The 26,705-nt window shown below is 38.0% G+C and overlaps 5 protein-coding genes across 7 annotated transcripts in view; 3 read left to right on the top strand and 2 right to left on the bottom strand.

Annotated features, from left to right (window-relative positions):
• The window catches only part of LOC149676651 (uncharacterized), a 53,881-nt gene extending 31,502 nt beyond the window's left edge, over positions 1 to 22,379 (bottom strand). Inside the window, exons 1-4 of the mRNA XM_089837721.1 lie at positions 22,129 to 22,379; positions 21,861 to 22,043; positions 21,659 to 21,793; positions 21,515 to 21,594 (exon numbers count right to left, since the gene is read on the bottom strand). Coding sequence (XP_089693847.1) covers positions 21,515 to 21,594; positions 21,659 to 21,793; positions 21,861 to 22,043; positions 22,129 to 22,230 — 500 coding nt within the window. The 5' untranslated portion in view covers positions 22,231 to 22,379. The remainder of the gene's footprint in view (positions 1 to 21,514; positions 21,595 to 21,658; positions 21,794 to 21,860; positions 22,044 to 22,128) is intronic.
• LOC149676652 (uncharacterized) lies at positions 4 to 20,862 on the top strand. Of its 2 annotated transcripts, none has more exons than XM_089837711.1 (3): positions 4 to 150; positions 5,864 to 6,026; positions 14,984 to 20,862. In XM_089837711.1, exon 3 carries the CDS (start codon positions 15,279 to 15,281, stop codon positions 19,509 to 19,511), a length of 4,233 nt encoding a protein of 1,410 aa, XP_089693837.1. In that variant the 5' UTR covers positions 4 to 150; positions 5,864 to 6,026; positions 14,984 to 15,278; the 3' UTR covers positions 19,512 to 20,862. The 2 variants fall into 2 exon arrangements, with proteins under 2 accessions (XP_089693837.1, XP_089693836.1); XM_089837710.1 differs by having other exon boundaries at positions 14,915 to 20,862.
• Positions 215 to 5,828, top strand: LOC149676654 (uncharacterized). The gene is made up of 2 exons (XM_089837708.1): positions 215 to 502; positions 573 to 5,828. The coding sequence occupies exons 1-2, from the start codon at positions 386 to 388 to the stop codon at positions 5,598 to 5,600; spliced, it is 5,145 nt and encodes a 1,714-aa protein (XP_089693834.1). The 5' UTR covers positions 215 to 385; the 3' UTR covers positions 5,601 to 5,828.
• Positions 6,042 to 14,428, top strand: LOC149676653 (uncharacterized). Of its 2 annotated transcripts, none has more exons than XM_089837703.1 (2): positions 6,042 to 6,378; positions 8,418 to 14,428. In XM_089837703.1, exons 1-2 carry the CDS (start codon positions 6,253 to 6,255, stop codon positions 14,274 to 14,276), a joined length of 5,985 nt encoding a protein of 1,994 aa, XP_089693829.1. In that variant the 5' UTR covers positions 6,042 to 6,252; the 3' UTR covers positions 14,277 to 14,428. The 2 variants fall into 2 exon arrangements, with proteins under 2 accessions (XP_089693829.1, XP_089693830.1); XM_089837704.1 differs by having other exon boundaries at positions 6,042 to 7,598.
• A 474-nt stretch (positions 22,380 to 22,853) lies between the features above and the next one.
• On the bottom strand, positions 22,854 to 25,047 carry LOC149676650 (uncharacterized). Its single transcript, XM_089838545.1, has 9 exons — positions 24,940 to 25,047; positions 24,448 to 24,808; positions 24,183 to 24,350; positions 23,867 to 24,108; positions 23,606 to 23,800; positions 23,398 to 23,535; positions 23,248 to 23,337; positions 22,989 to 23,194; positions 22,854 to 22,926 (listed from the first exon to the last, which is right to left on the bottom strand). The coding sequence occupies exons 1-9, from the start codon at positions 25,045 to 25,047 to the stop codon at positions 22,854 to 22,856; spliced, it is 1,581 nt and encodes a 526-aa protein (XP_089694671.1).
• Between the last annotated feature and the right edge of the window lie 1,658 nt (positions 25,048 to 26,705).

Below are 26,705 nucleotides of genomic sequence, written 5' to 3'. Positions count from 1 at the left end.
ACCCCTTGCTAATATACGTCGTCTGCTTATGTAATCTTAACCCTAATCCTCCTCATCATACAGTTAACTCCAAGGGCTGACCCATGTGGAAAAGGCATGTCGCGATAAAGAACGGACATGAACTGGATGTTACGGCGAATATTTCATAAGGTAGGTCTGATTACGTTTTAGTAGTGTAGTGTTTAAGTTAGGTATTTAAGAAAGTAGGCCAAAGATGGGACAGACGAATAGACCAATAGCGGTAGCAGCCTGCAGGCTATCGAACTGTCAAACATGGCCCATGTGCATGTTTACTTCTATTTAAAAATGGCTTCTCTCGGCTCTAAAATATTCCTAACATTTGCTTAAAAATGGATAAGTCATAAGAATTGTTATATTAAATCGAATGAATAATAAAATGGGGGACCTCACTAGAGTAGGCGCTTTTCAAAATCCCTATTTTGTCGGTATTTCAAACTACCAATCTCAATTTGTATCGTCCTCTTCTCTAAGCCTTGGCCATGTAAGTTTGGGATTTCCACGAAATTCAAATCGGTTTTCTAATGGTTACGTATGAAATTGGTGATTAATAGAATATGTCACAACCTGTGAACGATATTGGGGTACCAAGTCACTCTTTCCTTCCTCCTGAAAGGCCAAATTCTGCCCAAATTGATCCCAGTAATATTAAACCATCAAAAAAAGGTAAAAGTAGGAAAAGCAACATTGCTGCTAATACCGCGGAGATGACGCAAAACTCTGAGCCAGTTCCCGATGCTGGTTTCATCGCAACTGGAGAGGAATTCAGTTGTGATCAGTGTGACCAAAAATTTTCATTTAGAACGGCTTTGTATGAACATTTAAGAGCCTATCACAAAGTTGAGAAGCCTTACATATGTCTAGAAGCGGGTTGTAGCTTAGCTTATCTCAAACGAAAGAGTTTAGACTGTCATCTTAGAGACTATCACGGTCACAAAATAAACATTGTGAAAAGAAAGTATATTCGAGTGAATGGTAAATGGAAGTGTGACTTATGTGACAAAACTTATAATGATCGTAGCTCCATGATGTCTCATAGATTTACCCATTTCGAACCCAGATTCTCTTGCGTTTATTGCGACTATAAATCCTATTATAATCGTCAGTTACAGAGACATTTAAACGTTCATAATGTCGGGGAAAAACGTAAAAAGTACAAACGTTTAAAATATCCATGTGTAAAATGTAAAGTTGTTTTCCATTTGAAACGAGATATTTTAGCTCACGAATGTGGGAAAGTTAAGCCTAAATCATATAGAATTACGAATAAAAAAAGGAGGCCTATACTTCAACGGGAAATAACGGATAAAGATGTTTTATGCGAACTATGTGGGTCTAATTTTAACTCTGAACTGAACTTGAAAAAACACATTGTTAAAGCTCATAGTGATAATCCTTGTAAATATTGTACGGAAAATTTTACAAAACCCGAAGAATTATTGTATCATTTAATGTCAACTCATAATGAAGATGCCCCTACTGAATTAGTTCAAAAAATTGCCAAAGTATCCAACAATAGGTACGGTGAATTTCTATGCGATTTTTGTTGCCGGGTTTTTAATGAGAGAAGGAAATTCAATCGACATACTCGATCTCATTTGTTAGCGCGATTAGCTTCTAAATGTCCCGTTTGTTTAACGCAATTTACGTCCAAAGACGAGTTGAATAAACACCGAGAAGACGTCCATAAAGATGTAGATTTTGCCCAAATTGAACCGCTAACTTTACCAAAATGTAAAATATGCAACAGCACTTTCAGAACGGAAGAATTGCTGGAAAAACATATTAAGGAAATTCACGAACGCGCTTCTAAAATTTGCCCTTATTGCGATAAAGATTTTAGCAAGAAACTGACGCTGGTTTTTACCGAACATATTCGAACACATACTGGGGAAAAGCCTTACGGTTGCAATCAATGCCAGGAAAGTTTCATCAATATTATAGGATTAAAATTGCACATTCAAAATAAACACTTAAAGAAAAATCCCCTTTATTGCTGGCAATGTAAAATTTTATTCGCCACCAATGAAAAGTTTCGGGAACACGTTGATAAAGAACACATTACGAAGTTTAAGTTCACTTGTAGCGTGTGTTATTGGGGTGCTAATGTGAAGGCACGAGTTGACGCTCATTTTTCCAAAGCACATCGTCAAAATTCATCGAAGAATTTGGGGAAAATAGCCTATAGCGTGGACAGACCAAAACCGTTTAAATGCAAATTCTGCGAGAAACAATACCTAACGATGCCATCACTGAAGAGGCATTTTAACAAATGTAAATATAGCGACGCGAAGAAATCTTCTTGGGGGAAAAAGTTTGAGTTACCGAAGGATGCCGAAGAAATACCGGTTTTAGAAGAATTTATTTGCAGTATTTGTTTCTTTGTGTTTGAAAATCACGCCGATTGTTTGAAACATTTTAAATATGAACATAAGATAATCAACCCGGTTATGTTTAAGAATTTCACCATGGTTGGGCTTAATAAAGTCGATAGTACTAACGAGTATAATAAACTGGATACTTTTATGTCGAACGAATCAAATTCCATATTTAAAAAGGCACCGCTTTTCTGCAAAATTTGTCGAGTATTCTTCTCAACTGTACCAGGTTTCGATCGACACTTGCAATGGTTTCATCCCAAATATAAGGATCGGTTATTTACGGATGGAGTTGTAAATTGTAGGCCTAATATCCTTAGAGTTACGTCTGGCAATAAAAATGGTCGTAAATGTAAAATTTCGTCGAAAAGACGTAAGACAAAACCCAAATTAATTGAAAATGAAGAGGACATTTTCTCGCTATGCTCGGATATCTCATCCGATGACGGTGACGAATTTCAAGAAATAACTAGTTCTAAATCAATTAACTCTCAATCCGAAACTATCGAACCAATTCCTGATTTTTGGCAATGTAAAATGTGCCAGAAACTTTTCCGATGCGAGAATAATTTGAAAAAACACTGTTCAAAGAGGCATTCTATTGCTGAAGAGTGCAAGACGTCAAATAATAAGAGACTAACCGCGCATCATCATAACTGTAAATACTGTTTTCAGTATTTTTACAAATATTCGTACTTACAACAACACATGAATAAGCACCACTCTGCGAAAAAACCTCTACTAAGGAGTGTCAGGGACTACAAACCTCCAATCAAGAATCTTTATCTCTGCAAAATGTGCAAGGTACCGTATACTACTAGGCAAGGAATCTTATTGCACTTTTACGCCGTTCATAAGGATGTTAAAGATCCCAAAAGTTACATTTTTATCGGGAGCTTTTCCAAACTGAAGAAGTCTTTAAACGAATCGAATGACACAAATGTCTTGGATGAATTTCGCCAAGTTTCCTCAAATTCAAACGATTTAAAAGAAAAGGACGCGAGAAATACGCCATCAACGTCTGATAATGTTTCCGAAAGAAGGCAATTTACTGATGTACCAAACGAAATAGGTGAAGTCGCTTCCCAACCCGCTGTTGAAATTGTAGTTCTCGATAAAAAATACGTTTGCCAATTATGCAAAATCGGTTGGGACATTTATAAACACTTTGAAAACCATATTGCCCGGAAACACCCCGATTATTACGACATTTATCCGAGAGTGGAACCAGACCCCGTCTATTTGAAGATCGTAACGGAAGAAGCCATTAGGATGATGTCCAAAAAGAATGAAATTTTTCAAGACCTCGTGTCAACTTCAACTCCAGCCAAACCTAAACGAACTCCCAGGGAAGCGAAGGAACTGAAACCCAAACTTTGCGATAAACGTCGCCGCAGTTCAACAAATGAAAGTGTAACTGATGACTTGCCCATGGAGTACTCCACCGAGGAATCGAACATTGATAACGAAGTTGGAAACCATTTGAGTGATACTAATGAATTAAATGTTACTTCGGAATCGAGTCAAGTACCGTCTCAGCAACCTTCTCAAGTACCTCAACTTCCGGACCAACCCATTGGAGGACAATTCTACAATGTTTCGCAGCAAAACTACGATAATTTGTCGGCACCAACGTCAAGTATGAGTGTACAAAACCCGTCCTATAATAGCCACCAGCTTTATCAGAATTATTTGTCGTCTTTTAATCAGTTCCCAGCAGCGACTAGTCACAACCAAATATTCTCATCAACTGCGACATTCAGGGAGAATCAGAATAAGGAGTTTGCGCTCCCAGATTGGGATAGCGTCTTATCAGCAGCGCCTGTTAAAAATCATCAGAGCGGACATTTTCAGAATATCAATAACAATTTTCAAAATCACGAGGAACAGAATTATCCATCGGGAATGGTTAATTTCCAGAATCAGACTTATAACAATCCTCAAGATCCTTGTTCGACCAGGACAACTCTTCATCAGCCCTATTTGAATCCTATTATGCCATCAACGTCTCATATACCATCGCAAAATTACTCTAATAGTATCCTGCAACATCATTTGATACCTCTAGCTAACGTTGCCAATTATCAAGTACCTCCAACGATAGGAGGGAAATCAGTTCCTAGACGCAATACCATCAGAGATTTAGAAGAAGTTGCCGATTTTTCATCTAATAATGATGCGGCAAGTGAATCGCAGACTACCTCAACGGAGAGTAACACTTCTCGACAGTTTGAAAAACATTTCGAGAGAAAAACGGACGTCAAGTGTAGTGATAAATGGATTAGTGAAAGTATCGAAGAAAACTGTAATGAAGTTGATGAACCAGTACCGAAGATCCCTAACGACCAACAAAAAGACAACTCTATTCCTCTGACATCTCCGGAACTGGAAGAGATGCGCAAGAAGACATTTTTCTGCAAAGTCTGTCCCATGTATTACATGGTAGCCAAGAGATTACTGGCGCATTACGTGTCAAATCATCCTGATTGCGAGGAGTACATCAATGAGCTAGAACTCAAAATAAAAGAAAATGTCGGGGGAACATCTGGGAATCGAGTCATTTGCGATATTTGCCAAAAGGATTACGTTGACAAGGCTGGCTTAAGAAAACACAAGAAATTTGTTCACTTCGAACGCAAGTTCGCTTGCCACCTTTGCGATCAAACGTTCACTAGAAAATACGTCCTTTTATCTCATATTCAAAGCCACAAGGATGAACGGGAGTTTCAATGCGCCATTTGTTTAACTTATTTAAAATCTCAAAGTAGTTTGAATGGACACATGCAACGCAAACATAAAGATAAACAACCATTTCCTTGTCCCAATTGCGAACAAGGTTTCAAATCCGAGAAAGGATTACGCGAACACACCCAACATCTTTGCAAGAAATGCTATAGTTGCTCCAAATGCGAGGCCACCTTCAAAACAAGCTCGTCTTTATTATTTCATAGCTATAAACACGAGGATAACAGGATTAAATGTAAGGGTTGTTGGAGAAAATTTACGCACGTCAGGAATTTGAAAAGACACTTGGATAAGGGGAGATGCTCTAAGAATGATGGTGATGAGACGCATAAAGATGATAGTAATGAGGATGACTCTGATATTTCTTCCGAAGAAGAAATACCTGACAAGAAACGGAAATTGACAGAGTCAGAAACTTCAGGTAGTGGTTCAGAAGAGGATACTGATGCAAATGATTAGTAGGCCTAATAGACCAAAAAATATCTAACAGTATTAAATGATTGAAGATGGACATTTAGTTGTACATCGGTAGCCTAGTACCGCGTGTGAATCTTGTTTTCTTTTTGAATTCCGAAGGTACTTCCAAAACCAAATGTTGATTTTTTTTTATACCATTGTATACCTCAATATTTATTTATAAAGGACTTTTATTATTTGTATTAAATAAAGTGCAGTTTTGGGTTCGTATTTTCATGTTTTCGACCTTAATTTTGTATTTTCAGAGCCTTTAAAAAATTTGGATCAAAAACAGCTGATTTGGGATTTTTAAATTTCCCTCTACACGTCGTCTGCTTATAAACGAGGGGGTGGAAAGTCATCCATAATAACCTTTTTACACGGTAGAAAATCGACAAAATTTCGGGTGAAAATCAAGGAACGACAAAGGTATGTACGCATTGGAGTCTAATCTAGCGTGTTTTGTTAGTATTGATTCGAGAAAACGCTGAAATAATAAGAAATTTCGGTATTTACGGATTGGGGTTCGGGGACGAGGAGGTCGAGGGTCATCATTTCCAAAATGGAAGATCGTGATGTTCAATTTTAAGCTTAATATGTCAAAACAGACATAAAATTAAGGTGCGATTAGTATTAATTATTGAAGTACCTTAAAATGGATAGATTTAGATTAGGGAATTTAGAGGGGACTCCCGCTAATATTGAAAATTATCGCTATCAACTTCAAGAGCAACTTATAGCGACAAATCCAGTTTGGTCTGCAATTTCGGGCCTTGGCAATGTAAGTATATGCCATAATGCTAATAAGCAACGCTTATAGCAGGGAGCCCAGCGGTCCTGTCATTACTATAAAATATTATATTTTTTGAACCTGTCCTAAATTATCCTATAATTTAATGATTGATCCTATAACATCTTATATTTTGACTTAATCGACGTTTTTGTATAGTTAAACATCAAATTTATTAAAATTTAGCTGTTTAATTTGACTAGACACTAGAGCTGCATTTCAATTTCAAACTTTACCATTTCCATACCACTTTTGTTTATATTTTTGTTTACCAATTCCACCCATCAACTTCCCCATCCGTGGTTTCCAAATACCAACCATTCCCAAATTAAGAAACGTTCTTTCATTTCCAACTATTACCGACATCAACAATAAAATTAAACCATATCCATACCACTACCGAAATTATATATGAACAACGTAGTTAGAAAAGGATTACAAGATTCTAGGAAATTTCTGGAAACTGGAGGGCAGTTGAGGCGCTGTGTTCGAAAGAATGTAACCTTTGAGTGTCTTGGTTTGACCCAAAATTACCACTGCAATACCTGTTGTTCATAGGGGATTGTAGTAAAAATAAGGGGACTCAACAACTGTAGAAAAACCTGCCTGGGCCTGGCCTGAGCGACTCCTAGTTGCTCGCGGTCGCCAAATAGCATGACCATGAGTCACTCCCCAAAATATATTTTCCTAGAATTTCGCGCGGAAACTTACAATAGACTGATTGACAGCTATAATAGCCGTGAATCTCAATCTCGTGTTCTAAAGTAATAGCATAAGTTTATAAGATATTTTCCCTAAGTATGACACTAGCTATCGTACTGCTAGAGAGTTACTCAGAGCTTGTTGGAGAACGACGGGAGAATTGACTACACTCGGTTTTGCAGTCCATCTTCCTATTTAGTCTGTACTAAGCCTATGACAGCGCCTCACCAGGCGTCGCTTTAGAGAATCTATGACGTTTCACATACGTCACTTCATGACAAGCTCTCGGCAACCAGTGACAAACTTATGCAACATAACTTATCAACTTATGGTAATAGGTATGGTCCACAAAACTGTCTAGTACCTATATTATATTGCCATAAAGAGTCTAGTACAATAAAAGGCAGAGAGTTGCCATTACTCTATGGTAGAACCCTTCGTAAATCTTTTTGGAATTTTAGGATCTTCCATGGAAAATAGGTTCTATATATTTACCAACCATTTCCAAAGTAATATATCAATTTAACCACTTCTATTCCTTATTGGTTTTTTCCATCCATTCCCGATCCGAATATGTGATATTTGTAGGAAACCCATCCATGCCCATTGAGGATTTTTTATATAATATATTATATTTTAACTAAGTTCCTCTTTTCAAAATAAAATGCAATTTGTTATTATTTTTTGAGATTTTTTTTACATAGTTTAAACCAAAGTAGTACTATCAAGAAGTTATATCTAGTTTATTAGGAAGAAGGTATAACATCCCTAAGTATTCGCGCGCCATAGTCCAGTCCCCCTTTCAAAATACAAGGGGGGAGGTAAAAGGAGGCCGGGCTATTTCGCCTCTCCTTAGAACGAAAAGGGCGTAATTTTCGTCATTCGCGTCGCCTCACTGACGTGTGTTTTCAAGAACCAATGAGATACTGGTTGTAATTCAGTGGCGGGGATTAACTCCGGACCTACTATACGTTTGGACTGGAGATAAAGCTAGAAATGTGGCGAATTTTACCTTCTCCCTAGTAAACTAGATATCGCTTCTTGGTACTATATATGATTATTTTTATTTTGTAGTCCTATATGTTTCTCCTAAAAAATCCTATAATCCCTAAAAAAATTCCTATATTTCCTATAAGGAATTTAAATTTTTGGGCTGAGCTCCCTGTTATAGGTTACAGTAGTCTTGGAAATAGGATTTATTTTAAATTAGTAATTCGGGAATAAAGTTCCCTCATTCTTAATTAATCTGCTAATTTCCAAGACTGGCTTACAGCTACTGGCACCGATTTTCTTTAGATATTTTCTAAAGCTATTTGGAATGATTACAGAATGGGCAAACCTCAAATTTTCCTCCGGCCCAAATGCCTAACCTACCAGTTTTGGTTCAACCTATCGCGGAGGTACCGTCTAAAGAAATTGAAAAACCCGTAAATGACAATTCTAACAATGTAAATGAAGGGGAAGTTGATGAAGCGAATGAAACGGTACCTGATGCGGATTACGGATATATTCCAAAAGAGTATATTTGTCAATACTGCAACGAAAAAAGCCCGTTTCTCTACGCGTATAGCGAACATTTGCGAGTTTACCATAATGTCGAGAGACCTTTTATATGTCCCGAAACGGGTTGCGACAAAGATTTCATCAAACGAAAGAGTTTAGAATGTCATCTTAGAGATTTTCACCGTAAAGATATCAAAATCATTAAGAGAAATTTTAAGATAATAAATGGAAGGCATCATTGCGATATTTGTGATAAGTCCTTCGCTACAATCGCGGCTGTTAGCATTCACAGATTTTTTCATTTCGAACCGAGATTCAGTTGCATTCAATGCGATAAAAAGTTTCACATCTTAAAATTGTTAAAGAGGCATTTAAAAAGGCATAAAGTTCTAACAAGACGTAGCAAGTACGATTGCGAAAATTGCGATAAACAATTTATTAATTGGGAGGATTACGAGCAACATCAGTGTAAATCGGGTAAAAAACCCAGTAAAGTACGCCCACCTCATCCCTCTGGCGCTAAGAGAATGCCTGGTAATCGAGGGAAGAGAGGTCGTCCCGCCGGTTCTAGAAACCGGGGACCTTCGACCGGGCTGAGAAAATGCGACTTGACCAGACGTTTCAATTTAAGCGAGAAAGAATATTTGTGCGAAACCTGCGGAGCTGGTTATAGACAGAGTCAAAGTTTGAGAGCTCACATTGATAGAGATCACTCTGATAATACTTGTAAAATATGTTCAACCGATTGCGGGTCTCCCGAAAAACTCTTGGTCCATTTGAAGGAGACGCATAACCAGCAACCACCCGCGGAATTAGTTAATAAGATCGTAAGATTAAAGAAACTGAAACGGGAAAACACATGTAGGCGTCAATTTCTCTGCGAAGTTTGTAGCGAAGTTTATAAAGGCGCCACTTTTTTCAACAACCATATGACTGTTCATTACCAAGAAGAATTAAGTCGGCAATGTCCCGTTTGTAAAAGCCAGTTTTCTTCAAAAGACGAACTCAATTCGCATCTCGCTTCGACTCACGAAGACGTAGATTTAAGCCAAGTTCCTCCCTTAACTTTACCGGAATGTGACGTGTGTCATTTTAAATTTAAAACGCAAGATGCCTTAAATGATCATACGAAAACCACGCACCCTTTTAAAGAAGATAAAGTATGCCCTTATTGCGGTAAACGTTTCGCTGGAACAAAAGCGAAAAACTACTTAACCCACGTTCAAACTCACGTTAATTTAAAGCGTCACGTTTGTCCTCATTGCGGCAAAGGATTTGCCTTAAAATGCAATTTTCTTACTCATATGGAAGTGAACCATTTGAGAACGAATCCCCTTTACTGTCGGCAATGCAGGGTACTTTTTCTCACCGAAGAAAAACATCAGGAACATTTGGACGAAAAACACATCGATAAATACAAATTCGTGTGCAAATTGTGTTACTGGGGATTCAATGATCATGACAAGTACTTATTTCATCGTAGATACGGACATAGACAAGATTTGCCAAACAAACTCAAACCTTACGTGTGTGACTTTTGTTCCAAACGATACGTCTCTTTCCATGGTCTATTGAAGCACTGTAGTAAGTGCGAAATGAATGTTGATAAAATCCTTCCAACTCCTTCGAAAAGGGCTAAAGTAACCACTACTACCAAAGAAGTAACGTTAAGCCCCGTTGTCCAAGAATTCATCTGTAAAGATTGCCATTTCGTCTTCGAGACCCTGGATAATTGCCATCAACATTTGATCTCAGTTCACAAACTTCCCCGGGTCAACTTAGATGATAACACGATAACTGCGCTTAATAAGAAAGACGAGAATTATAAATATGGCGTCTCTGACCAATTCTTGGCCGAGAAAGATAATTCCGTTTTTAAGAAGTTGCCTTTTTTCTGCAAAGTTTGCCGCATTTTTTACATTTCCAGAAAAGGTTTCGATAGACACGTTAGAGACTTTCATACTATTATTGCAAACGAAGGGAATTCCGGAACCGATGGGAGAACTTCCCCTCAAGAGGAAATTACGAATGAAGATAAGTCTATGGAAAATGAAGACGCGGACGATTTTGAGGAAGATGAGAGTGAATTGGATGAGGATGAGCATGATGATCACAATTCCATCATTTCATTAACATCGGATGTATTATTGGAAGATTTTGACAGTCAGGACGAACTGTCGAATTCTGATGATGAATCTCCTTCCGAAAGTGACTTCAATGACCTCGACGGACCAGTTCCTAACTATTACCGATGCAATGTATGCGCTAAACTATTAAGTTCATGGGAAAATGTTAAGAAACACTACAGAAAATTACATCCCCTTGAAAAAATTCAACGCGGAGACAGACTCCCTGTTTCTTTTTCGTCTCTTGACCTTTTCGTCTGCAAAATATGCAAGTTACCATACAAGAGCCAATCAGGAATTTTAACACACTTTGAAAATAAACATAAAGATGTCAAAATACCTATAGGAACGGTTGAAAGTTACAGAGAGAATCTGAAAACTTATTTAGCCGTTGGAAAAATGTCAGATTTGAATAAAATTTTATACGAAATCGACAAGGAACGGAGAGTAAATGAACGTGGACACGTTACTAAAGACGTTTCGCAAGAAGTTGTACCGGAAGTTGAGAAGACAACCTCAAGAGATAACGCTTCCACAAGCCACGAACTCAAGACTAATCCTAAATTTGTTGCGTTTACGTCTTGTACCATTTTCATCTGCAGAATGTGCAAGTTGCCATACAAAAGCCAGTCAGGGATTTTAAAACACTTTAATAGTAAACATAAGGATGTCCAAATACCCAAAGGAATGTTTGAATATCACAGAGAGGAACTAAAACCCTATATAGCCATTGGAGATTTATCAGATTTCAGTAAAATGTTACAAGAAATTGATGAGGAAAGGAAAATGAAGGAACGAGGATCAGTGGCAAATGAAGTTTCGCTAGAATACGAACAGGAAGTTGAGAAGACAGCGTCTGAAAGTGAAAGTAATGATTCCATAAGCGACGATGACCAAACATCTGTAAATCGCGGCATCACGCCATCAGAAAATTCCGAGGAAATTGACGACTTAACTCTAAGTAATCCCAAAGTTAACGTAAAAGCTAGTAAAAGTCATGTCGAAATAAATGGTACAGATGAGGAGAAGGCAGATCTAACGCTACTGGACGAATACACTACGGAACAATTAAAAAATAGCTTCGTTACATTGAAAAAATATACGTGTAAAGTCTGCAGTCTTGGTTGGGGCAAAAGTTATCATTTGGACAATCATATTGCAAAATGGCACCCGGATTACTACAATATTTATCCCAGAGACGAAACTGAGGTAACGACGGTACGTGCCACTACTGACGTTACTGACATTGACTCTTTCGTCAAAGCGGTTATGGAAGATGTTAGCAAGGCTGAACAAAAAGCGAAGGAAACTGAAATTATTACGAGAAGAAGAAGAAGACCAAGGAAGACAAAACCGCAAGAAGAAAATTTCAATAACAAAGAACACGACGGTACGACGGAGGACAATGTTTCCGTCTGTGATTCTTCAAACCGCGCCGAGAAAGTCAGCAATACAAATAAACCACCTCAGGACCAGCAGATTCTTGGGAATTTTACTCAACCAACAATTCAAAGTCTGCCAATAAACGCTAGTAATACTTCAGTTATTCAAATTGCACCAGAAAGGCCCGAAAAACAGTCGCGAGTACCAGTAACTAGTGGCGAAGATTTGCTTCAAAATATCGTACATAGCACTGTCGTCCCAAACAACAATATATCGTTAACAATTAACAATCAAAATATCCCGTACAATCACCAACTCTATCAGAACTACTTGTCGTCTTTCGATAACCAATTGACGGCAACCAATCAGAACCAAGTATTCCCAACTTCATCGTTAGAGTTTCCTCAGGGTGGTGCGAAAGAGATTCCATTTTCCGACTGGGACAATATTTTCGTATCTCCCGTCAAGAATAAAAATGTTCCAGCTTCGACGACAACGACGAATTTGGCTGATCCTTTTAATCAGAATTTCGGACAAAATTACCATCCCGTAATGTCTAGCTTCCAAAATCAGCCCGTAAACCATCATCAAGATCCAGGTTTGATGATGAACTTGGGACCATCGGGACTTCATCAGCCATATTTGAATTCCAGCATTCCATCAACATCTCATCTCGGACATCCACCGAGTTATAGCAATTTTGTCACGGCGCAAAACCATTTGATACCCGGAACCAATTACGAAGGCGCGGCTCTCGCTTCAAGTACTAGTACTTTAACGCTCATTGGAGATAAACGGATTCCAGTTGCGAATGAAGACTCTGATGGAGATGATTCAACCGGAAATGTTAATGATACTGGCTTCGAAATTAATTACGATTCGGAAAGCAGTTGCGATAATCCAAATGAGAAGACGGTACCCTCGAAACCAACTCGATCTGAACTAAAATCTAACAAAAATGACGCCGTCACAGAGAAAGAGAAAGAATTTCAAAATAATTACGTTCAGTTTATCAAGAGGAAGAAGCAAGTAATCGAAGATACAATCGCGCCAGATATTCCGGAAACGAGAATGGAAACACTGGTCGAACCGTCTTTACTTCATCTCTTGGATGAAGATGAGGATAGCGACGAAATTCCACCTCTCACTGCCAAAGAATTAGAAGAGGCAAGGTCCAAGGTTCACCTTTGCAAATTTTGTCCAATGTACTACGAGAAAACGAGGTTTCTACTTTCGCATTACAAACGAAAACATCGTGACGAGGCCAAGGATTTGATAGCCGAATTGGAAAAGGTCGAAAGCGTGAGGAAGAGCGATGGCACGTATAATTGTAAATTTTGCGACAAGAAACCAAAGGATTACAAAGCTCTGCAAAATCACATCAGAGATTTTCATAAAGGAAAGAATTTCAAGTGTAATTTGTGCGACGCGGCCTTTGCCAGAAAAATTACGCTCGACCGGCATTTGGAAACCCATAAAGACGAATATTTATATTCTTGCAAAGTTTGCGATATGAAATTTAAAACTTATCACAGTTTCAGCCACCATAAACGTTATAAACATTTGGAACTTCGGCCTTTTTCTTGCGACAAATGTAAAAGACCTTTTAGTTCCGAGAAATTACTAGAAGAGCACCGGGAAAACATTTGTAGTAAATCTAGAAAGTGTACGATATGCGGTGAAACGTTTGAGGGACGAAGGGAGTTGACAAAGCACATGTACACGCACGAGGATAATCGAATGGAATGCCCGATGTGTCCAAAGAAGTTTGTGACGGAGAAATATCTTAAATTACACCTTAAAGAAATGGAGAAAAATGGAGGAGTTTGTAAAAGAAAACAAAAACGGAACAAACGTCAAGGTGACACCAAGGTTTACGATTCCCATGAGGATACTCAGAGTTCCAGTGGGACTTCAGATTCAGAACAGGAAATGAATGGAAGTAATGATCAAACTAAGAAGAAAAAGTCCCCAGCCAAGAGAAAAAACAATTCAGAATCCGATGATTTTAGTACTAGTGACAGTGACTCGGAATTTGAGCCACAAGATAAAAAGAAGCAAAAGGTTAACACAAAGAAACAAACTAAAACTGTAAAGAAATCAGTTTCTATCGTGTCAAGACCTTCGCGAGCTTCTAAACCCAAATTTTTAAAAGAAATTGATGACTATGATTAACTCACTTTCTTTAAGATTCTCGCAACGTTTTGAACTTAATTTTGTGCAAAAAAAGTGAATAAATAAATGCATAATTGTAACCCATTTAAAAAAATTTGATTAAAAATGATTTTTGTTTGTTTTTAATATATTAATAAAAAATATAATTTGTATATTTCTTGGTAATGTTCATCTTTTTATCTTGTCTGTGGTTAATATTTTTATTAAGATATCTATGGTATCTCAGTCGGCTTCTCTGATTGGCCAAAAACTCAAACAAAAATAAAATTTGAGTTAAATGTTCATTGCCGGTAAGGCTAAGAAGCGTTAATTATCAAGTTGGAATTGCCTTGTGTAGTTTATTACTTATTAGTCTCGTAGGAATGTTAAATTAGTATTTGATTTAGCTTAAAAAGTGCTGTTATTAGTTTGCGTCGAAGTATTGCTCGATGAACAAAAAGGAAAAGGTAACGATTGCTCTTTACTATCTTAAAAGGCCAAGGCTTAACGGTAATTTTGATTTCGTTTTAATCAAGCCGAGGCTTAAGTGATTAAAGTTGAAGTTGTCATTATTTTTGTATTCATATGTTTTCTTTTAAAGTCCCTTATTAGAAAATAGGCATACATTTGTTATAATTATTGATTTTTTCGGGAAAAAGTGTTGGTTGAAACTCAAAATGAGCGCCAGATCGCTATTTTTGAAACAAAGTTGACGATGCTCCCACTAGGCGAACCCAATACGTATCTCGAGAGTGTGGAGTATTTTTTCCCAGATCGCAAGCTCGGAAGCCAAGTTTAATTCTTTAAATAATTAAATAGCCGATATGGAGTTTACTTTTAATAGTGAAAAATGGAATCGGTAATATATGGAACTTGAAACTTTGACAAATTAGCGCGATCGAATACTGAACTGAAATATATTCGCTGTAAAGCTGATGGATGATGCTGACGGTAATATTGGGAGTGACCGAGGCTTAGGAAAATGAACTTCAAAGAAGTCGATTAACTTAATCAATTGTGTATATGTTTAATATGTGGGACACGAACGATCAAAGCGCGTTAATTGGTGGACTTAAATCGTTCGAATACGGTCAGATACCATTAACTCACGCTCACGCGCATACCCACGTACCTAATCCCATACAAGCCCATATCCACAACCAAAACCATGCCCAGATCCATTTTTCTCACAATCCGGCTATCGCGCATACCATACCCAACCCGCACCATGCTCACCAACAAAATAATATGCCCACTTATGTCCAACTTTTGCCCAATCCTAATCATAATCTAGCCCCTTATAAGCCTAGTAACATTTTGCCACCTAAACCTCCTCAAGTTGAAAGCAATTTTAATAATAGTTCTTTCGAGAAGAGATTTAATCTTAATCCGTATAAAGCTAGCAATCTTCTACCCCCTAACGTATTGCCCTCTAGACCACAGAATATTCAACCTTTAAACGTTCCACCCGCTAGACCTCAAAATATTCAACCTTTAAACATTCCGCCCGCTAGACCTCAGAATATACAACCTTTAAACGTCCCACCTCCGAAGCTTCACAATATCCAACAACCCCAGAATGTTCTACCCCCTAAGCCTCAAAATATCCAACCTAGCAATGTCCCGACTCCCAAACCGCCGGAAATAGAGAATAACTTGAGTAACAGCGAGAGTGAGAAGAGATTCGCTTGTAGTTATTGCCCTCAAACGTTTAGTCGCGCCCCCTATCTTAAAAGACACGAGAGAATACACACCGGTACTTTTTCCCACACTTGCGAGATCTGTAACAAAGGATTTCGAGACCAAGGTTACTATAAACGTCACATGGACTCTCATTTTCCTGGTCACAAATATAGCTGCGATAAATGTAACACAACCTTCAAATCTTATAACGGATTTAAGAAACACACTAGCAAAAGCGGCGACGAATGCCCCAAAAGACGCGTTCAAAATACCGAAGCCGAATCCGAGGTTAACGAAAAGCTTTTCGAGTGTGATTTTGAAAACTGCGACAAAAAGTACAAAACACACCCGGAGTTAGTAGCCCACTATCGTAAACATACCGGAGAGAAAATATTTCAGTGCCATTTGTGTTCGGAATCGTTTTTCACTCAACGCGGACTCAAAGTTCATCTGTTCAACGAACATTCTGTTGATGGAACTTACGTTGATGAAAAGGGAGAAACGATAATTCTACAAACTTTTAAATGCGAATCTTGCGGAAAATTTTTCAAATTTAGTGGGGATATTAGAAAACACGAGCTAATTCACTCCGCCCTTAAACCTTTTATTTGCGAGTTTTGTAACAAAGCCTTTAACAAATCGAGTCCCTTGAAGTGGCCCATTAATAACCAGGCTGCGGGTGACGATGATAAAGCCTATCTTTGCAAGGCTTGCGATCGAGGCTTCTCGACTAAGGCTAGTTTAAGCGCCCACGAGAAAACGCACTTGACCGATAGACCGCGAGATTTTCAATGTCAAGATTGCGATAAATCTTTCACCTCCAATCGTAGTCTTAGAATTCATCAATCCAGTCACTCCGATAACAAACCTTTTAATTGCGATCAGTGCTCTAGGGGTTTTACTCAGAGAAACCATTTTATAGATCATATGAAAATGCACGAAAATAATTTGTCTTTTTCTTGTAAAATGTGCCCCAAGAAGTATAACGTTAAGTCTCGCTTGAGGAAACATATTCTGTATAATCATCCCAATTACTCTACCGACGATGACGAAAGTCAACTTAATCCCGACGATGACCTCTCTCCAAACGACTCTGATCAATCGGACATAGAAGAACCCCAATGCATCTCTGAAAATTCCTCCAACACCGGACACTCTAATCCTAATTCGGTCCCCGTTATTACGAGAAACGACTCTCAAAACATCGGCATCAACGAACCTTACCAATTGGCAAACCCTATGCTAGGGGGACAAATTCCCTTTATCGAGCCACCTAATCCTTCGATACCAGTTCCGGTACCTTTGAGTCAACAATCCTGTTTCAACGAGGAACCGGGTTCGAGCCGCACTTACACCGCTGTTGGTCAACAACCAGTTCGACCAGTAGCTATGGCTAACATTCAAAACATGGCACCGGGAACATCCAATCAAAATTTGGGCGCGGGAATGCCCCAAAACGCCTACACCCAACTGAACTCCATCATGAATATGGCGCAAAACTTGGCCAGGGTTCAAAATCAGATCCAAAGTTTTCAGGCCACCCAAGCTAGTGCCATTCAGAATCAAAGCGTAACTAACTTAGCGATGGTGCAAAACCAGATTCAAAATTTTCAAGCCAGCCAAGCGAGTTCGGTTATTCAAAATCAAAACGCCACTAATTCTAACCCGCTAAACCCCGTCTTGAAAACGCCGCAAGTCGCGGCTCGAGGGCAAACGCAAGTTCAAAATGCCGCCGCCACTCCCGCTAAACGAAACCAGAGTCTGCAGAATATCACTATGAGTATAAATCAAAGTGCCAACTCGAATTCGACTCAAACTAAACCTAATAATCCCGCCAATTCGTCGACCGAAGTAATTCCTCAACTAAATTTCGCTCAAGGAATTATCCTACCTATCCCGGAGGTCCCGCCCGACAAAGAGATCATGCCGGAGGCCATCCCTTCCGCCCCACTTTTCGTCGTTAAAATGAGGTCCTACACAGACAGACCTCCGGAGGTGAAAAAGAAATTGGAGGAAGTTAGCAAGGTCAAGGAAGTCATGGATTTCGAAGTCTTCAACAATCGTAGCACCGATTCGGATTCTTCCGACTCAGATAATACCGCTTACAAGGAAAGAGCTCGCAAATCGAAAAACTACGATGGCCAAACAAGTAAGCACAATTCGAAGAAACTACACTGCAAGACTTGCAACAAAGCCTTCAGTCGAAGCAGTAGCTTGAAGAGACACGCTAGGTCTCATTCGAGTGGTAAAACTTACGAATGCGATGTCTGTCAAAAAGGATTCCGAAGCAAGGCGCAATACAAAACTCACAAGCTGACACATTCGGACAAGAAACAATTTAAATGCAAAAAGTGCGCCAGAAAATTCAAATCTTACGGCGGATACCGTACGCACGTTAACAAGAACACTTGCAAGAAGCGCAGGAAGAAGGCTCCCAAGAAAAAACGAGTAATCAGACGCAAGAAGACTGACGAAACTTCTTTCTCTTCGGAATCCGAAGAAATGTCCGAACACGATTTAAATCTCTCTGATAATTCAAACGACAATTTCAACAACGCTCCTAAAGAGGAGAATGCTCCTAAAGTAGAGGATCCGGAAGCCGAACCTATAAACCCCGAAACGGCAGCTGAAAACCTGGAAGATAAGTCTGACAACGGAGACTCTGACGTTCCCAGAAGAACTCTGAGAAAGCGCAAACCAAACACCATTATATATTTTACAAATTCTGACGAATCAAATGACGAGTTTTTCGTCGCCAATAAAGAGTCCAATCCCTTGGCGCCAGTCCCCAATGAAAATGCGACTGACGCGCCCTTAACCGAAGACCCTAATAATCTTCAAGAGCAGCCTCCACAAGATGGTACCATTTCTATGGATGTATCCAATAACCATGACGAAAACTTTACCGCCGAGCCTTTGGTAGAAGATCGCAGCCATGTTGAGGGTAACGAACCTAACAGTGAGGCGTCAAACCCTAACGAAAGCGCCACAGCACCGCAGTTGGATGAAAGTGAACCCCACGAAGATGGTAGCTTTTCCATTCAAGAACCCAACTCGTTGCCCTCACACCCTGTAGAAAACGTTGCGGATCTACCCCTGGAGCGAGAAGAACGCCATGACGAGGGTAACTTTACTAACGTAACGTCGTACCATGACGAAAACGTCCCCGCTTTACCCATGACTGAAGAAAATCAAGAAGATCCCGAGGATAATCAAGAAGATGGGGAGGATGATCAGGATGATGAAGATAGTTACTCGATGGACGAGTCTAACGACGAGGCTTCTTACCCAAATGAAAGCGCACCCGCTTTGCCATTGGTGGAACAAGGTTACCATCCGCAGCAAAACCTTAGTTCCATGGTCGGACCTAATACCGTGACGTCATACCCAAACGAAAACGTCACTAACCTACCATTGGCGGATGATGGTAGTCAAGAAGATAGTTATTCCATGGACGACGATTCGAATTCCATGTCCATGCTTTCGCAACCGCAACAAAATATCCCTTCACTCCCTTACCCTATGGATGGCAACCACCACGAAGGGGGTGGTGGATTTTCATTAGGTCATTAACGCGCGCGTGAATTTAAGTTTCCCGTGACGTTCACAACCACAAAAACACCCCCCAAATTATATAACATAGTTTTTCGATAATACTACGTTATTTATATTAATTTAGGTTTAGTAGAGAAAGATAAAAACACGTAGCTAGAGAGATACATCGTCCGGGTCTAATCACGTAATGCCGGAGGTCAAATTTCAATGTCAAAGTTGCGATAGAAGTTTCAAAACAGCCCTCGCTTTACGGGCTCATAGTCGAGCTCATTCGAAAACGAAAGATTCTAGTTTCTCGTGTAAAGAATGCGCTTCGAACTTTGTTTTAAAAAGAGAACTAAATTATCACGTGGATTACGAATGTAACGGTGGTAAAAAAAATTCGCGTCATTCACGTGACTCGAAACTCTCGGACATTAAAGAGAAACTAGAAGCGCAACCTGCTTCGAAAGAGTCTATTATAGACATGAACGAAACTATCTTTAATTCAGTCGTGACCCCCTTGAACGGCGAAGCCCTTAATTTCGGCCTGGTTAGCGACCGAGAACGATTTAGTTTTGACGAACGCAAAAAAACATTTAACTGTCACGTGTGTGAGAAATCTTTCGCTAATAGATTCAATTTATCGGTTCATATCAAAGTTCATTATTCTAAAAAAAAATCGGATGTGTTTTCTTGCCATACTTGTAACGTTCAATTTAAGCAGCACATAGCGTTACGCAAACATTTGAGAAGCTTAGATCACCAACGTCGCAAATTCACCGAATTGGATAAAATTTCACCCTTGCCCGCTATGCCCGTAACTTACGAGTGTTTAATTTGCGAAAAACATTTCGAGACGAAACAAGAATTAGCGAAACATTCAAATTCGCATTCGAACGGTCAAGATATTATTAGTTGCGATTTGTGTGAAAAAAATTACAAACATCCTCGTTCTTTAAAAAATCATTTGAATACGAAATCCCATTTGATGGCGGAAAAAAATTCTAAAAACGGAACGAGGGGAGATTTCCCCTGTTTGATATGTCATAAAGTTTTCAATTTTAAAAGTACTTTAAATTCCCATTTAAAATATCACTCTGTAACGCGTAATGATAATAATAATAATTCATAATTAATCATAATTTTTTGTGCAAAAAAAAAATTTAAATGTTTCAATGTTTCATGACTCACTGCCAGTTTTTAGTAGCGTGCTTTCCCCCCCCCCCGCCTTCCCTTCCTGGCATTATCGTGTTTGATTAACTATTGTAATTTTGACTTGTTTAATAATATTAATAATAATGTTAATTGGTTTTCTAGTTAGTTTCGAATAAAACCCCGATTTTTGTGCTCTGTCAATAAAAATATTTTTTTAAAAGTGGTATCATAATTTTTGTCGTCTCTTTTTCTTTCTTTTCAAATTAATCTCACATTTTAGAACACGTAATTAAAAAAAAGAAAACATTTTAATCTAATCTACCTCCTTTTCTTGACGTACGTTATTAACCCCTGTACATGATTTTAAAATTTAATTACAGATTTCTTAACCCATATTCGTCATTTGTGACGTCATACGCGTAAACAATGGATTTTTAATTATGGACTAATTAACCCTGGATTTTAACTACAACACGTGAGTTTTTTATATACATTTTTCTACCTATAAACCCGCATTCTATAGCTTGATGATTTAAAGGAAATATAACCACCATATTAATAAGTTGAGAGGTCATATTCCCTTTATTCTGGAAAACAGGCAGAAATAGACTATTTCGGAAATTACACAGAGAAACCAACACACATGGCTAGGCCTCTTGGCCGCCATTGGGGGTATTCTCTCTCCCGCCAACAGACAGAGCCCGCGGGATGCTCGCATTGCCTCTAGCGGCGCTTCATTGGCGATAGGAAGAATACTCCAATGGCGGCCTCGCCCCCGTCTGTTGATTTCTCTTTGAGTATTTTTCGAAATGGTCTGTAGGCCTATTTTTAATTGAATTTTAAAAGTACATGCCACAAAAAACGTGCGTTAAATTACGGCTTACCTGTCGATGTTAACTTCAATCATGCCTGATATAATCAGACTTTTGTTTAGTATAGGGATGTCCATTTTGAAAGGTAGCGTCTAATAAGTTCAATTAACTAAGTTAATGAGTTTTTGGCGTAATTATCACGCGGTAGAGTTCTACCTTTTCGGCATATTCAATCCAAGTTTTATGTAATTGCCTTTTTTCATCGTTAACCTCTTTCACGAATACTTTAAAAATCAGTTCAGTTTCTTTTTGGTTTTCGTAGATTGGTAGCCATTTAGCGCACCGTAATTTCTTTAATTGAGTTAAATTAAATTTGTAGAAGTAATTAATTACTGTGCGTGGAGTTCAAGGCAATTACCTCCCATTTCCGGTTAAGACGCGATACGAGGGAATCTAACCACGTTACCGTACTAGCTAGCTTGGGTCTACCGTTACCCATGTCGTTGTTATGTCCGGTGATTATTTTTTTAGTCTCACGAATTTCAAATTCGAAATGACGATAAGTGTCGGATATTTTATCCGATAATAGTTTACCAATAACCTGTAAAAATATGAAGTTTATTTTAATTAATTACCTAATTATTAATTTATTTTTTAAATATGTATAAATTAATCTATGTAATTACCGGACGTTCTTGTAAATGTTGAAATATCGTCATGATATCTATGGATTCTTCTACCGTATTTATTTCAGTGAAATTATTTCTAATTAGATTCTCAATTCTCATTTCCAAACTGTGGATTTCCGATTTGAAGCTACATTTGTGTTCAAGGTCGTCAGTATATCTGCTCTTTTAGAGAACAGAGACTGACCATGTCGCGACATTTCAAGGTCCCGTGAAAAATTCTATTGGCGCCGCTTTGTACTCTAGCTTCTTGGAAAATTTGTTTTTCGAGTTTCTTCCCCCAAAAAACTTCGTTTCCCACTTATTTCAACATTGGTTGTAACGAGGGGCAATTCACTCTTTTCATTAGGGTCCAGGTTTAATACAAATTTCCTCCCCCGCCCTTTCTTAACTTTAAACTCGCTTTAGGGTTGCAGGATGATTGACGCCATTTGCAGGAGGTGAGGCTACTTGGCGGACTGAGTTGGGTACCAAGTAGCATGGCCTTCTGGTATATAAATGGTATCAATCCCAATCTGAAAACTAAGTAGGCCTATAATTTGTGAGAGTATCTCGGGATTGGAACTGAATGATCCGAATTGAACGGAATACTGCAAGTCTTCAGGCTGTTGTAGATAGCGGTTGAATTACACTGGCGACACTTGTCCGCCTACTAATCGTATATTTTAATCTATAGAGTAAATCGCCCCTCCGGTAGTAAAAATCACGAGACATTCTGAACTAGGTCAGTCCCACTTTCTTAAAATCAGGGTGTGTAAAGAGGTAAGATGTCCCATATTAGAAACAAGGTGCACCTTGCTAAAATGTTATCGCCGTCGTTCCCGACTTCACATCCTCGTGTCAATTATTTTATTGCTTACCTTTGACTGTATTCAAACCAGTCGTTATTATAGACATTCAGAGCTTGGTGTTTCTGTTCCCCTAATTTCTTTAAAGCAATTTCAAAGTCCTTTTCAATTAGTTTTAATTCCTCTTTAATTTTATTCGCTCTTGCACCCGGTATATCAGATAAGGGCGTTTGAAAATTATCATTCCAGCGACCGAAATGTACCACGCTGGTACAAACCTATCAAAAGAAATTAATTACTAATTAAAGGTAATTATAATTTTGATTATTACCTCGCTTAAATCTTCGCAATGTTCCATTAGACAGTTAATATAAACGAAAACTTCGTCCGAATTAACGCCGTGACGTAACGAACCCAATTCCTTTATCAATTTGAAATAATTAAGTTAATCTTAATTAGTTTAGGGATTTAATTGCTTTACCTTCTGATAGGTATCTTTCCAATTTATACAGCAATCCCTTATTTTCTTAAGTTTTTCTTTACTTTCGCCCGTTTTAAAATTAAAAATATCCTCTATGGGTACTTCAGCCGAACATTTTTCGATGATGACGTGAGTTACCTGAAAAGTCAAAGGTTATTATATTATATACGAGTAACGATACACCTGTGTGGGGGGGGGCAATTGTCACCTTTTGAAGTAACGACGTAGCTTCCCTGGGATTGCCGTAATTATTAGAGTTTTCGATTATTTCACCGACTAATTTCAGTAAGTTTGTGAATTCTAGCGGTAATTCCTCCAAGTTTTTCGCGGATTTAGCTTTGAAACACGGTTCCTCGAGAATTTTTAATGAATTATAGTTTTCTGTGGATAACTTCATCTTATTCTGTATGCAAAGAGGTTTTTATGTATTAAATATGGCTTGTGTTGTTTAATAATTGTATAATATTACATCAACATTATTTAATACGATGGTAAAATCCTGGTAATAGACTGATTTAGCAATTCTAAGAGTTTCGCATAAATTTTTAATTGGTTTCAATTTAAATTGCTCCTGAATTCCCGCCAGTTTTACGCGGTATAATTTCCATTTCCGAATTTCGTCGGATAAACTTTGATTTATTTCTTTGCCTTCCGTATCCGCAGTTGGGTTAAGGATTTTACGGATTTGTTCCTCCCATTCCAGCAATACACCTTAAATTTATTTAAATTTAATTAGCTATATCTCTATTGAACTTCAACTTTCGAAAAATGGTAATATACTATACCTTCGAATCTAAGAATTGTAAATTTATCAATGGCCCCTTCATTAACGTTAATATTAACGCATTCTTTCGGGTAATATAATTGCAAATCTTTGGATCGCAATTTTTGACTTAATCCCGTAGTTTTAGCCAGAAACGAATTCATTCTCACCGAGATATTGTTAACTGTATCTGAAAATTAATTTCGAATGAGAACTTATGGAGCATTGATTAAATTAAAACACAGAACAGGGTTGTAGAACCGATGTCGAACACCCTGTATGCTTACGTCTCGGCAATAGTTTATCTTGTAAAATAGCTGGTCCATAAACATGACTTAACAAATTCCTCAATGAATCCAAATAAGGGGCTTTCAAATTTCCAGTTACTAAACATTCATTAACGTTGGCTAACGTAATGTCTTTCGTTTCGTTTGATTTTACGATGAAATACATTTCGGTTGGTAAATCCGGGCTGTTTTCCAATTTGGGGAATTCAAATTCAAGCTTTAATTTATCATTTTGCAAATAAATAATAACGCAATGAAGAGAAGGGTTGTCTATAAACCCTTCTAGACTTATTTTATCGTCGCTACTCCAGTGCTTTTCGTTTAAACCCTTCAAAACCACTCGTTTTACGAGTAATTTCGTCTGTAAATATATCGAGTTTATGTATGTTTTAGTGAGATTTAAAGAAATAAAGCCAGTCGTAAACAATGACCACCGCCCCCCTCAATTTGTTTAGTGTACACGGGCTTTAATGTTTTAGAAGTTTGACTTACGATATCATCTTCAATATCATCCATTTCCGATTTAATATGATCGGGCGTGGGTTGAAATATTCCCGCTATTGTTTTGTATTTAGGATAGTATAGGGAAGGGGTTTCCATGGAAACGCGATGACGCAACTGGGTATGTACCTCCGATGATTTCGGTCGTTATATTGATTAGGGTTGACTTTAAAACGCTCCATCTCACATTAGAGTATTTTTAAATCTAATTCCATTTTATTTTAATATTTTTGTATGGAGAAACTTTCAGTTTTCTTTGAGGATTTTTAAATGATATTTTGTTATTTCAAATATACCATAACCCTGGTGGATTAGGCCTACTTTATGTATGGTGGTGGTGTGTTAGGAGGACTCGGGTTCGATTCGAAGCCATAGGAATGTATATTATCAGAAGGGGATAATAGAAGAAGGATGACACTCTATATCATCTTAATACTTCAGTTATGTAACATGATTCTTCCCATGCGAGGAACCCCTTTATGTTTGCTCTCCCGCTCAACAAACTTCAGATTGGCATCTCACCGTGCTAAGGTGAATTCTAAAACTGATTGGTACTAAATCCCCAGAAATGAACCCACAAACCTTGATTGTCTTGACGTGGGACAAAATTCCACAAGGCATACGCCTTGCTGGCAAATAGGCTTAGCTAATAGAGTAATGATGAAGGAATTATTTATCTCGTATGTGATTCGGTTTAGTAACCTTGCTCTAAATGTTAATTTGATTTTGGGAAGCCCGCTTTGTGGTACACAAGACTTCTCTCGAAGGGAAGTATAATATACTTCTGATATTACTAATGTTTTTATTAGAAAAACAGATTAATTTCTAGACAGTTTTTTACGGGTATTTACCATTCATCTATTAAAAAAAACGGAATTTCATTTTTAATTAAGGAGAAAACTTAATAATATTTTAATTAAAAGTGAATGCTAAAATATGGGCGTACTCTTTTAAAAGCGTTCTGTTTTTATTTATGGTTAAAATTATTTTGGCTTCTTCAACCGTTATACCATGGAAGGAAAATTCAGCAATATGAAAAACGAAAAAATCATATATATTACTTAAAGATGAAATGAGGATGAGAAAAACCAATTTTTTCTTATCGTAAATACTCCTTACGTTGACAGAAATGTACTTTCTAGCTAACCTGATCCCCCTTTTCCTCCTCCGACCTCTCCGTCTAAGAACTGAGTTTTTAATAAACGTAGAAAATTAAATTAACGTTCTCTAGCGAAGGTTTGAAATCGTATTTTATCCGAAGAAACTATGCAAATTATTCTTTCCCCAAATTAAATTTTTTATCCCCCTCTCCTCTCTCTCTCTCTCTCTCTTTTTTGCAATATTTAACATTTTTTTTTTTAGTTTTTCAGGTTTTTTTTTATTATTATTCCCTTATAAGGAACAATAGTTTTCAGGTCCCATGAAGGGGAGTGTTTTTAGGGCATGAACGCACTGAATATTGGATCATATAACTCCTTAGTTATAAGGGTCCAGGGATGTCGGAATCATTCACTTTATCCATGATAAATTAATCTTTGGTCTAACTAACAGCTGTTCTACGTTGCTTGCTAGAGATTTTCAAAAGGCTTAAAATAAGGGAGGGGCAGGGAATTTTCAGAGCTCCATTATCTCAGAGGTAAACTATGTTAACTACCGAATTTTTGGTGTAGTTTTTTTTTTTTTGGTATTTTTAAATATTTTTATGGAATTTATCTGAAGTATTTTCTCGCCATACTTGATGGATGTAGGGCAATGTA

The sequence above is a fragment of the Phalangium opilio genome, unplaced genomic scaffold, assembly GCF_054372755.1.
Source record: "Phalangium opilio isolate 3A_F unplaced genomic scaffold, DU_Popi_V2 ptg000045l_1, whole genome shotgun sequence".
In the NCBI taxonomy this organism is placed as follows: Eukaryota; Metazoa; Arthropoda; class Arachnida; order Opiliones; family Phalangiidae; genus Phalangium; species Phalangium opilio.
This window is presented reverse-complemented; position numbering and strand designations above follow the sequence as displayed.